A 14,221-nucleotide genomic window follows, 5' to 3' on the forward strand; every position below is an offset into this window, starting at 1 on the left:
GATTAGCCTCCATCTTGTGATCTTCCAGCCACAGTCTTCTGACTTCTGAGATTCCAGACATGCGATACCATGCCTACCTACATAACTGACCTTATTAGTTCATTCAATAAGTTTGTATAAGTATCAATGTGTTGTGGTGTGTGTTTTCAGGTCTAAGAGTACACTGACTCTATGGCTAATACAGCTAAAGAACTTATCCCAAGTCCCACTGCTAGGACACTGTAGGCTAGGAAGGGAACCCAGGTCTGTGTGGCTCAGGCCCAGATGACATGTACTGTGTTACACTCAAGCCACAATGGCATTAGCATGGATACCTACCCCTAATTTCTTTGGTAAACTTGACACGCTGGGAGTCCGTTAGAGGTTTTGTCTGTTCATTGATGTTCTGAATGTCTAAAACCTCACACATGAACTCAATGATAGGTTGAGCTCGGTAGAAAGCAGTTGCAGATACTAACAAACAGAAAGGATACTTAAGAATCGAGGCAAAGTGAGGGCCCAAAATAAATAAACAAAAACCAGAGTTAGCAGATGGAGTTTCAACCCACCATCAATGTTGAGCATCATATTCCACATGGCAGGTCTCACAGACTGATGAAAGCCAAACCAGACCTCTCTGCCCCCTCCCAGAGGGTGGTAATAACCTTCAGGAGGTGAGAAAAAAGACCGGCCGACTGGAGTGTACCTGAAGAGACAAAGGTTTGAATACTTCATACAAACATTTTGACGTCAGTTTGTGAACTGAGGCAAGTTTGAATGGTGATTTACTTTGGAACCTCTGCATGGCTAAGAACAATCTGACATTTGTGGGAAGGGATCCAAAGTAAGGTACTGACCTCATAGAGGGGAGGTGCCTTGTAATCACATCAAGTGCTTGGACTGAGTCGTCTGGGACTTGATTCAGGTGTCCAGCTAAAGCCTCTAAGAGCAGCTGAAGGCTCACAACTGACACCCACTGCACAGACACTTTGAAAGTCTGGTCTTTACCCTCACCCGGGAGGGTCACCTCCATGTCAACCTAGGAAAGACATACATACAAACAGGTTTGTAATGACTGTAGGAAAGACCCCAAGAATATTCCATATGGCATACGCATGGTAGATATTTATCTTAAAACTTTTTATAAATGCAAACTATTAGGAGTACAATTTTCCATAAGTAAAGAAATAATTTAATAGAAAATATTATACCATAATTAAAAATAAGGGGCCAGAGGGATGGAATAGTAGGTAAATGCTATAACCTGAGTTTGATCCTGGGCATCACATGGTAGAAGGAGAGAACCAACTCCTACAAGTTGTCCTCTAACTTCTGTATGTACACCATGGCAGGCATGAACCCATCATATATACACACATACAAACACATAGGTAAATAAAAAAGGAAGGCACTATATTGCAGATGAACTTTATAAGCACTGTGCTAAGTAAAATAAATCTGCCATGGAAAGACAAATATTGATGACTCTACTTAGATGAGATACTCAGAGTGGACAGGTTCATAGAAACAGAAGGTTGACTAGTAGGTTCCAGAGCAGGTGTCAGGGAGGTATACAAACTACTATTTAGTGGGTAGAGAGTTTTTCTTTAAATAACAGAAAAACTCTTGAGTAAATGGTGGTTACAAGTACACAACAATGTGAATGTTCAGACACACCAGAAGAGGGCATCAGATCCCATTACAGATGGTAGTGAACCACCATGTGGTTGCTGAGAATTGAACTCAGAACCTCTGGAAGAACAGTCAGTGCTCTTAACCACTGAGCCATCTCTCCAGCCCTATAAATTTAACTTAAATTTATAAAAAAAAAATTTGTGGCTCTAATAATTAAATTCAGAGCCCCATGGATACTAGGCAAGTGTTATACCACTGAATTATCTTTTCAAATTTTACTTTATATGCATAGGTGTTTTGCCTGTGTATATGTATGTGTCCCTTGTGCATGCCTGGTATCCTAGAAGTAGAAAGAGGGTGTCGGATCTCCTGGAACTGGAATTACAAATGGTTATAAGCCACCATGTGGGTGCTTAGAACTGAATGTGGGTCCTCTGCAAGAATATCAATGGCTCTTAACCACTTAGCCATCTCTCTAACACTACCTTTTTAAATTTAAAAGCACTTTTAAAAGCCAATTTTTAGAATATTTTCTTCCTTATATATGTTTGTGTATGAGTGCAGGCTCCCATGGAAGTCAGCAGAGAGATGGACTTCCTGGAGCTGAAGTTACAGGCAGCTGTGCTACCTGATGTCAGTCTTGGGAACCAACCTCAGTCCTTGGAAACAAAATGCTTATAACTGCTGAGCCATCTCTTTAGTACCTTCTCCAAATGTTTATTATATCTGTTTATTTATTCATTCCTTTATGTGTGTTATGGTTTGTATATGTTCTGCCCAGGGAATGGCACTACTAGAAGGTGTGGCCCTGGGCTGGTGAGATGGCTCAGCTGGTAAGAGCACTGAAGGTCCTGAGTTCGGATCCCAGCAACCACATGGTGGCTCACAACCACCCGTAATGAGATCTGACACCCTCTTCTGGTGCATCTGAAGACAGCTACAGTGTAATACGAGCAAGTGTAAGAGCGAGTGGGGCTGGAGCAAGCAGAGGTCCTGAGTTCAATTCCCAGCAGCCACATGATGGCTCATGGCCATCTGTATAGCTACAGTGTTCTCATACACATAAATAAATAAATAAATCTTAAAAAAAAAAAAGAAGAAGAAGAAGAAAGTGTGGCCCTTTTGGAATAGGTGTTGCCTTGTTGGAGTAGGTGTGTTACTGTGGATGTGGGCTTTAAGACCCTCATCCTAGCTGCCTGTAAGCCAGTATTCTCCTAGCAGCCTTCAGATGCAGATGTAGAACTCTCAGCTTCTCCTGCACCATGCCTGCCTGGATGCTGCCATACTCCTGCCTTAACGATAATGGACTGAACCTCTGAATCTGTAAGCCTGTCCCAATTAAATGTTGTCCTTATAAAAGTTGCCTTGGTCGTGGTGTCTGTTCACAGCAGTAAAACCCTAACTAAGACAATGTGTATGTACATGTACATGTTTGTAGGTGAGTGTGTAGTATGGCACATGTTTAGACATCAGAGGACAACCTGTAGAAGTCAGTCCTTTCCTCCCACTATATGGGTTCCCAGGGACTGAATCTAGATTTTCTGGCTTGGATTACACTACACCCACCAAGCCACTTCAGCATCCCTAATTTTAAAATATTATGGGCTTATAATATCCTATAACTCCAGCTCCAGAAAATTTGATGTCCTCTTCTGATCTTTGTGGGAACTATAGGTACACGTGTACAAACTCACACACAGGGGCTGGAGAGATGGTTCAGCAGTTAAGAGCACTAACTGCTCTTCTGAAGGTCCTGAGTTCAAATCCCAGCAACCACATGATGGCTCACAACCATCTGTAGAGAGATCTGATGCCCTCTTCTGGGGTGTCTGAAGACAGCTACAGTGTACTTACATATAATAAATAAATAAATCTTTAAAAAAAAACTCACACAGAAATTTGCATAAATATAATTAAAAGATACAATTTTTAAAAATATTTTTTTCACTCTTTGGTTTCTTTCTTTTCTTATTTTTCTTTTTTGACTCAGGGTCTCACTCTATAACCCTGGCTGGTCTGGAATTTCCTAGGTAGACCACACTGGCTTGGAACTCACAGAGATATACCCACCTCTGTCTCCTAAATGCTGGGGTTAAAGATGTGTACCACCATGCTTGGTACTTTTTTTTTACTATTAAAATAAATGTTAAAGAGTGTATTGTGGTATTGTTTTCATAAGTGAAGCTATGAAAACCCTATTGTTACATTTAGGCAGCATTCTGTTAAAGTTCACTGTGAATGTAAAAAATGTGGAATATATTCGAAGATGACGGAATTACAGTGCTCCTTGCACCTGTGATAATCAGCGAAGACACAACGACTGTGGAAAGTGGAACAAGTCTATCATCACAATTCCAAGAACTGAGGTGAAGGAGGCTGGGAGTGGCTGAGTGGATGAGCAGTCGTCCACCATGTGTGCAGCCCTGAGTAATGCCCCACAGCAAGAAAAGGAAGAGCAGCAGGAAGAACACGGAGCTTGCCAAATGCACAGCGAGAGAGCGTGCCTGCCAACAAGCTTGACTCCCAAAATTCCATCTCTGGAAGCCACACAGGGTCAGAGAGAAGCAACTCACAAGCATTGTGGCATGTGTACACCTCCCAGCAGTAAGTAACTGGAGGAATAAAAGGACTGAAGGGTGACCCAGAAGGATGCCTCTGCCATCTGCAGTTGCCACTGAGTAGCCCAGAGCCCTGCTGTTGACACTTACCCTATCCCGTCCGATTGGCAGTGGATGTGCTGTGTACATGTTTCTTTTGCCATCGTAGCCAGGCTGCCGATCTCCAAATATTTGCATCTTGAAGTGCCGCACCATAGTGTCTACCACCTCCCTTAACAGTAATGGAGACAGTGGCAGTTAGCTTTGAGAAATGATCAACAGAAAGTGGCACCAAGATTTCATCTAAACTCTGTGTGGTGCCTTTAGAAAAAAGCCAAAGTCACAAACATTACTCAAGTAATGAAAAATAAATAACTTAAGGAAGGTAACAATAAGTGGGCACACACACACACACACACACAAGTAAAAATGTAAAGAAAGCAACTATAGCCGGTGGTGGTGGCGCACGCCTTTAATCCCAGCATTTGGGAGGCAGAGGCAGGCAGATTTTTGAGCTTGAGGCCAATCTGGTCTACAGAGAGAGTTCCAGGGCTGCACAGAGAAACCCTGTCTCAAAAAAAAAACAAAAAACAAACAAAAAAAGAGAATCCCTTTCACTCAGGTCTAACTTACTAAAGCGACAAGTTCACTGGGGTTCGTATGGGAGCTGGAGTGAGAGCTTACTTATAGGAGCCAACTGAAGCCCACCCCAGCGTGGGTGCAGCTCACAAAGGCTGTATCTCTAGAGCTCCCTGCCTGACTTGTACACAGCTCCACCAAAGACACTCTCCTCCTGCCACTCAGCAGCCGTCTAATACTTTTAATAGCCATGTGCATACAGCTGCAATGCCTAGTGCACGGAGCTGGCAACACCCTGACTTTCCTTGGCCTGGTAAGTTTCATGAGTTTTTTTTTTTACAAAATTATTATGGCCGGGCAGTGGTGGTGCAGGCCATTAATCCCATCACTCAGGAGGCAGAGGCAGGCAGGTCTTTGTGAGTTCGAGGCCAGCCTGGTTTAAAGAGAGAGTTCCTAGACAGCCAGAGTTATTTACAGAGAAACTCTGTCTTAAAAATAAGAATTATTAGCCGGACAGTGGTGGTGCATGCCTTTAATTCCAGCACTTGGGAGGCAGAGGCAGGAGGATTTCTGAGTTCGAGGCCAGCCTGGTCTATAGAGTGAGTTCCAGGACAGCCAGGAAGGACTATATAAAGACTCTATCTCAAAACAAACATACAAACAAACAAACAAACAAACAAACAAAAAACAGTCTGGAGCCAGGCGGTGATGGTGGACACCTTTAATCCCAGCATTTGGGAGGCAGAGGCAGGAGGATTTCTGAGTTCAAGGCCAGCCTGGTCTACAGAGAGAGTTCCAGGACAGCCAGAGCTACACAGAGAAACCTTGTCTGGAAAAACAAAACAAAACAAAACAAAAAAGTAAATGCAATGGCCTGAAAACTGGAATACATAACACAATACACAGAAGGATCTCAGTCCACAATGTTGTCAGTGCTAAAGTCAGTGAACACTTGGGTGCTTTGTGTTACCTCCCTTAAAAAGACAACTGTGTGTGTGTGTGTGTGTGTGTGTGTGTGTGTGTGTGTGTGTGTGTGTACACTCTAAGGAGGCCAGAAGAGGGTACTGGATCCCTGGGCTATAAGATACCCAATATGGGTCTTGGGAACCAAGCTCCCATCTTCTCCAAAAGCAAATGGCATTCTTGACAATCTCTCCAGCCCTTACCTTATCAACCTTTATTCCATGTTTGTGAACTGTATCCTAACTCAAATATCACAGCCATCAAAATTATGAGTGAAATCAGTGGGAAAGTCACACTTATAAACAAATTATGAGAAAGAATGGTAGATAGAGAAATGTAGTATAGTACAATCTCACTTTTAAAAAAGCTAACTTAAGAGCAATGCATTCTTTCCATATTAGAAAAGGATAATTTCACAGTTTGTATTCCCCCCCCTTTTTTTCTTTTTTGGAGACAGGGTCTCATGCAGCCAAAGCTGACCTTGAACTCTTCATAGTGTGGGGATGACACCTGGTTTATGGAGATTAAATCCAGGGCTTTGTGGATAGTGACAGGCATTCTACTACTGAGCTACAATTCTGGTCCCCATCCCTGCTTTATTTTTCATTATGATATGTTTTAACTCTGGTCGAGAACAGCACAGAACAATATCTGCTATACCGTAGATGCTCAGCCCAGTTTGTTTTGAGCCAGGTGTGGAGGCCTATCCCTAAAACCCCAGGGCTGTTTGGAGTCTTATTTTCTGTAACCACGTTCACTTCCTACATGGATCTCATTCAGTATCATGCTTTACCAACAATATACTTACTCATGACTCTCAAATGCCTATTTTCAGTACACATCTCCCCTAAATCAAATTTCACATATTCTGTAATCTAATAGACACCATGACCTTAGCATTTCTCGCATATCCTGGGACTAAAGAGGTAACTCAGCAGCGAAAAGAAGTTAAAATTTGATTCCCAGTACCTGGGTTGGACAGCTCACAACTCCTATAACTCCAGCTCCAAGGGAATCTGACATCCCTTTCTGGTCTCCATTGGAGCACGCATGCATGTGCACACGCACCACACACACACACACACACACACACACACACACACACAGAGACAGACAGACAAATAAATATCTAAAATACAAGTCCTTACTCAGAAGGCTAAAGCTGAAAGATCTGAGTTCAAAAACACTATAAATCAATGCCTGTCTGAGCTACATATCAAGACCCTGTCTCAAAAGATGATTGATCTCTACACCTGAGATGAAAAATCATGAGCTTACACAACACTAAAGTATACCAGAAAGCTAAACTATTGCAGTAAATTTTTAAAAATGATAAAGCAAAAACAAACAAAAAAAAATCTCTAAATATCACCAAATAGCTCAGTTGGTAGCAAAAGCATCGTCAGCAAAGCAAGAGTCTTCGTGTCAGAGGCTTCTGGAGGAAGACCACATGGAGGCAGTGTCAGGGAAGTGGGTGTGTGTGTCCTTCTGCTACAGGGCATCTTCATATTGGTAAGCTGAGCATACCCACCAAACAGGTCACTTCATCAGACCCTCTTGAATAATGCTAGAAATAGGCAGGGCTTCTCCGGGAGTGTTTTCAGTACTCTAAGATACTCCTTACATCATCATGCTCTCATGTACAAAGCAATAACATCTAAATCTCCAGATAACTCTGCCTCCTACACCTAACATCTTCATCTACTGTCATAAACTTCTGGTACCTTTGATTGATGATGACCAGTGACATGTTCACTTTATCAAAGAGTGTGTATTTATTGATAGATCAATGCTATATCCATATACAGAACAACCAAAGAGGATCATATCATACCCTTACTACTAGGGTAAAACAATGCCTACCTGCTGAGAGACTTCAGAAGACAACATGATGCACAGTAAATTGTCTGAACTATACGTACTTAAAAGTCTACACTTTCCGATTCTTACCTGTTGACTCTACGAGGCCGTTTTTCTGGTTTAATATCCACATCATAGTGATACACATCTATTTTAGGGATCTGAACCTGAAAATGATTGGCTAGCAGTCGAATTGGTTTCCCAACAGTTCCAAGGCCAGGACGCCGAGGTGGCTGGAAAAGGTTGGCTGGAGGTCCTAAAGAGATTGAAAAACATATGTTGTGTTATTTGGTAATGAAGAGAATAATGACAGTTAAAATTATTGATTTCTTACTTATCATTGAACATGTTCTGATATGTATATAAAAAAATCTTGGCTCTCTAAGGCTGGAGAGATGGCTCAGAAGCTAAAAGCACTGGTTGCTTTTCCAGAGGATTCAGGTATTGTTCCCAGCATGACAGCTTACAACAGTTTGTAACTCCAGTTCTAGGGGATCTGAGGCCTCTCTTCCGAACTTCATGGACACCAGGCATACATGGGTACAAACCTGCAGGTAAAATACTCACATACATAATTTTTAAAATAAATATGGCATGTTTTAAAGTTCTTTTTATGTATATTAGTATTTTGGCTGCATGTGAGGGTATCAGATCCCCTGGAACTGGAAACTGGAGATAAAGACAATTGTGAATTGCCAAGTAGGTGCTGGGAATTGAACCCATGTCGTCTGGAAGAGCAGTCAGTGTTCCTAACTGCTAAGTCATCTCTCTCTCCAGCCCCATATTTTTTCTTTTTTCTTTTTTTAAATATTTATTTTATTTTATTTACTTTATGTGTATGAGTACACTGTAGCTGTACAGATGGTCATGAGCCATCATGTGTGTGGCTGCTGGGAATTGAACTCTGGCCCTGCTTGCTCCAGACCCCATATTTTTTCTTTTTTCTTTTTTAAAAAGAAAGCCAAGACTTTGCTTGGTTCTTTTATTTATTATTTATTATAAGTACGCTGTACCTGTCTTCAGACACACCAGAAGAGGGTGTCAGATCTCATTACGGGTGGTTCTGAGCCACCATGTGGTTGCTGGGATTTGAACTCATAACCTTCGGAAGAGCAATCGGTGCTCTTACCTGCTGAGCCATCTCTCCAGCCGCCCCCCCCCCATATTTTTTCTTAATTGAGGTGTTGAATATACTAAACTTATCTAGATTTTTAGATAGGTAGTTAGCAATGTTGCTATTATTTTCAATATAACTATTTCAATATAACTATATTTCAATGTTGCTATTATTTTTAACATACACTTTAACATCAAAGTTAGAGAGTATGATGAATTTATCTCATACACAAGTTTACAAAATTATATTACATTTAAAATACATGTACAATACAATAACATGTAGCCAAGCATGGTAACATAGTGGTACACACCTGGGATGCTAAGGGAAGAAAATTAAGAGCTCAAAAACATAACCCAGTCTCAAAGAATAGCAATCGGGGCTGGTAAAATGGCTCAAAAAATAGACTTTACTGACAAGTTTGACAACCTTATTTTGATACCCAGGACACACACACACACACACACACACACACACACACACACACACAGAGTGAATGCATTAAAATAATTAGGGGGCTGGAGAGATAGCTTAGCCCTTAAGAGCACTGACTGCTCTTCTGAAGGTCCTGAGTTCAAATCCCAGCAACTACATGGTGGCTCACAACCCTCCGTAATGAGATCTGACACCCTCTTCTGGTGCGTCTGAAGACAGCTACAGTGTACTTACATATAATAATAAATAAATCTTTGAAAAAAATAGTAAAATCGTTATGTAGCTCAGTGGTAGAGCACTTATCTAGTCCTGGGCTTAAATTAAACAAACAAGCAAATGAAAAGCTAGAGATGTAACTCAGTGATGGTATTTGGATGGTTTGTACAAAGCTCAGGTTCAATCACTACCACCACATAAAATAAATAAAAAGAAACAATCTCTAAACTCTAGGGGCCATCAAGAGCCCTTGTAGTTGGAGAAGGGTCATTAATTCCCCACAAGTAGCCTTGCATTATTATATTCTGCACAAACATCAGGCAATTAAACAGCAGCTGTATTAGTCAGTTCACCTTTTTAGTATCAAACTGAAACAATATCAACTATAATATACATTCTAATCTCTAATCTGTTATTATTATTAGAACTGTGACAGCCTAGCCAGGTGGGAGGCACACACCTGTAATTCCAACACCCAAGAGGCAGGAGGATTGCCATAAATTCAAGGCTAGCATGAGCTACAAAGTGAGTACCAGCCGTGCCTGGGCTCCAGAGTGGCCTCTCTTACATTTTTGGTTGTGAGCCTAGCCTTAAATGGCTGAGCCATCTCTCCACCCCAGAGTGGCCTCTCACAATAAAAATTAAAAACAAAGCCAGGTGGTGGTGGCGGCAGCGCATGACTTTAATCCCGGCAGTTAGAGGGAGATATAGGCAGATTACCTCTGAGTTTGAGGTCAGCCTGGTCTACAAAGTGAGTTCGAGGACAGCCAGGGCTACACAGAGAAACCCTGTCTCAAAAAGCAAAAATGAAACAAACAAACAAACAATACTGATTCATTTGTTATGTACCTAATCTACATTGTGTACTTAATATCAGAGCCTGGCCTTCAAAATCAGTAGTCTAAGTCAGTGGTTCTTGACCTGAACATTAGGCAAATATCTAGAGACATTGTAATCTGTCACAACTGGGAATGCTACTATGAGCATCTATGAGCAGGATTCATCCAGTTCAAAATACCAGTACCCAAGTTGAAAAGTCTTCCAATCATGACTCACAAGGTTATGTGCCTGTAATCCCAGTACTCAGGAGGAAGAGACAGGAGGGTTAAAATTGAAGGCCAGCCTATGCTACATAGGAGACCCTATCTCAAAAAAGAAAAGACTTCCATATATTGAAGATATCTTGCAGTCTCTCTTTTCCTAACATATATTACACATAGTATGTATGTAATTATGTACATAGTATATATACATACATATATATTGTGTGTATATACATGTGCATGTATGTATATGCATGTATGTTATGTTACATGCCCATTGTATGTATGTGTGGAGGCTCGAGGACAATATCAGGTATTCTCATCTATCAATCTCCACCTCACCGTTTTTTAATTTATTTATTTTATTTTTTATGTGTATGAGTGTTTTGCCTGCAGGTATATATGTATACCACATGCCTACAGACCCCTGGAACTGGAGTGAACCACCATGTGGGTACTAGAAACCAAGCCTGAGTCATCTACAAAAGCAACAAGTGCTTGTAACCACAGAGCCATCTCTTAAGCTCCCTCTACCTTACTTTCTGAGACAAGCTCTCCCACTGGACCTAAAGCTCACTGATTGAGCTGGACTGGATAGCCAACCAGAGCTCCAAAGTTTTGCCTGATTCAGCACTGCCCCTTCAACTTCTGCCTTGTGCTTTTTGTATAGGTGCTGGGAATACAAATTAGGTCCTTATGCTTGCACTGCTCACTAAGCCATCTCCCCAGGCCCACAAAATACAGTGCCATATCTAAAAAGAGAAATATGTTATGCAATGAATAATCAAAGCAACTCATAGTTTACTAGACTCATTCTACCACTGGTCTCTCTCTCCTCTCCCCTTCCTCTCTCTCTTTCTTCCTTCTCTCTCCTGACCCCCATCTCCCCTCTCAAAACTGCACTTCTATTAGCCTTCTTTGGGAAAGGATTTTGTAGACACAGCCTGCAGGTACTTATCTACCAATCTCCCGCTAATGAGAATATCAAGTGGACACCGGCCCAAAAACTAAGCATCTTCTCTGTTATGAACAGGCACTGAGCAAGGTCGGTTGTGGCTACAATGGAAAGTTACAAGTTCTCTCACTAAAGTGACATTTACTGAGAACAGAGAGAAGCCACTAAAAAGAGAAAGCTTTGAAATACTTATCTGCTCTGGTCCAAAATCACTTAAGGACACCACAGCAAATATCCTAATGGAATTTGTATTGACAAATCGCCATATACTAATAGTTAGAGTTCTGAAAATCTCTTCACATATTTATTGTTCATTTCCTCCTAAAGTCAAAACTACAAAATGTAGTTCAGATGCAAATTTCTAAGAAAGATCTATCCCCTGTATACACAAGACCCTGAGTGTACGGTAGGACTTAGCTCAAGTGTAAGAAATCACTTGTGGACCAGAAGGTGGCTCAGCAGGTAAAGGTACTTTGCTGCCAAACTTGAGTCTGATCCCTATATCCACATGGTGAAAGCAGTGAACTGATCACACACACACAGACACATAGACACACCACACACACATAACACACACACAACACATACACACACACACAACACACACAACACTCACACACACACACACACACACACCACACAAACACCACACAAACACACAACACACATACAACACTCACACACACATACCCCCCCACACACAACACACACAACACTCACACACACACAACACACACAACACACACACACACACCACACACACACACACACACACACAACACACACACAACACTCACACACACATATCCCCCCCACACACCACACACACACACACCACACACACACACACAACACTCACACACACATACCCCCCACACACACCACACACACATCCCTTTTACTTTTTAAAAGGAGTAAGTTGTTAAATTGTCCTGTCTTTTGTACTAGACGTACAAATTCTTAGAAGACCTAGAATTCCAGTTCTGGTTCCCACAACACCTAACTCATCACCCAGAAAGCTGTATGAATACATGTGCATACATGTGGAAGAGAAGAGCAACCATAATGCCAAGTAGAAACAAATCAGAAACCTCACCCCTAATATGCAAAACGTGACAATTATTCTTCATCAAAGCAAAAGCACACGGCATATGTGGTGCACAGTGGGTGTGGTAATCAACCCAATTAAAACATACAGAGAAATCAGCCTTGCACAAAATACACGTAAGCAACCATGATAAAATTAGGAGAATCCGCCGGTCAGTGGTGGCGCATGCCTTTAATCCCAACACATGGGAGGCAGAGGCAGAGGCAGAGGCAGGGAGATTTCTGAGTTCCAGGCCAGCCTGGTGGTCTACAGAGTGAGTTCCAGGACAGCCAGGGCTACACAGAGAAACCTTGTCTCGAAAAACCAAAAAAAAAAAAAAAAAAAAAAAGAAAGAAAGAAAGAAAGAAAAGAAAATGATTTGTAACAGTTACTACATCAAGGCCTCCCATTTCTTCCCCAGATTTCACAGGTCTTTGATTATCTATACTTCTAAAGAACTTAATGGCAAAGGGATTAAAATAAAAAAGGCTATATAAGGTTGGGAGTATAATTCATTGGTAAAGGATACCCCTATAGATGCAAGATGAGACCTTAGGCTGATCCTTAACACCAAAAGGGCGTGGGGGGGGGGGGGCTGGAGAGATGGTTCAGCAGTTAAGGGCATTGACTGCTCTTGGAGAGGTCCTGAGTTCAATTTCTAACAACCACATGGTGGCTCACAACCATCTATAATGGGATCCAATGCTCTCTTCTGGTGTGTCTGAAGACAGCAACAGTGTACTCATATAAATAAGTAAATCTTCTTTTTAAAAGTACAGTAAAGTATTTTATGTCATTTTCTTGACACAAGAATAGTCAGGGGGGCTGGAGAGATGGCTCAGCGGTTAAGAGCACTGACTGCTCTTCGGAAGGTCCTGAGTTCAAATCCCAGCAACTACATGGTGGCTAATAACCATCCATAATGAGATCTGGCCACCAGGCAGTGGTGGCACACTCCTTTAATCCCAGCACTTGGGAGGCAGAGGCAGGAGGATTTCTGAGTTCGAGGCCAGCCTGGTCTACAGAGTGAGTTCCAGGACAGCCAGAGCTATACAGAGAAACCCTGTTTTGAAAAACCAAACCAAAAAGAAAAGAAAAGAAAAGTCAGGTGTTCTAAAATTTTCACTCCAAAAGCCAATTTCTTTGAGTTAGGCAAATTATCTACTTAACAAAACAAGCATAGTAGCTGAGCCTCAGGAACCAAACGATTTGGATATGAGTTTGGTTCTGGTATTACCATTTCCTAACTGTATAGCATCAGGCTATTTCTTAGCTTCTCTATATCTTAGCTTCCTCTTCTATAGTGAGGATTCCAGGAGATGATGTCTACAAAAGGCTTAACAGTGCTTTGTAACAGATAAGCATTCAATAAGTGTTAGCTATTATAACAGCTGCATAAAGGTCAGAGTTAATGCTCACAGATATTCAGGTTTTATATTGGGGGCATCCGTAAGACTTTGGACAGTCAGAAAACTCCATTTTCTGAAAACAAGATGTTTATGATTTAACTCAGAATGAATGGAATCAGCCTTGAGTAAAGAAAATGTTAGAGTAAAAATAAGATGTCCCATACTTTGGCCCTCATTTTTTCCAGGGAGCTGAGTCTTGATGAATTCATTTATATTCTTTGAATCTCATTTTTTCATCTGTAAAATGAAAATAGATAGCCGGGCCGGTGGTGGTGGTGCACACCTTTAATCCCAGCACTTTGGAGGCAGAGGCAGGTGGATTTCTGAGTTCAAGGCCAGCCTGGTC

At 41.5% G+C, this 14,221-nt stretch overlaps 1 protein-coding gene across 2 annotated transcripts in view; it reads right to left on the bottom strand.

Moving 5' to 3' along the window:
• The window catches only part of LOC116096643 (protein argonaute-4), a 46,757-nt gene that overhangs the window by 28,535 nt on the left and 4,001 nt on the right, over nt 1-14,221 (bottom strand). For both annotated transcript variants that reach the window (XM_031378665.1, XM_031378666.1), the window contains exons 2-6: nt 7,704-7,869; nt 4,323-4,443; nt 837-1,018; nt 549-685; nt 319-453 (exon numbers count right to left, since the gene is read on the bottom strand). In XM_031378665.1, coding sequence (XP_031234525.1) covers nt 319-453; nt 549-685; nt 837-1,018; nt 4,323-4,443; nt 7,704-7,869 — 741 coding nt within the window. The remainder of the gene's footprint in view (nt 1-318; nt 454-548; nt 686-836; nt 1,019-4,322; nt 4,444-7,703; nt 7,870-14,221) is intronic.

Source organism: Mastomys coucha, unplaced genomic scaffold, assembly GCF_008632895.1.
Source record: "Mastomys coucha isolate ucsf_1 unplaced genomic scaffold, UCSF_Mcou_1 pScaffold18, whole genome shotgun sequence".
In the NCBI taxonomy this organism is placed as follows: Eukaryota; Metazoa; Chordata; class Mammalia; order Rodentia; family Muridae; genus Mastomys; species Mastomys coucha.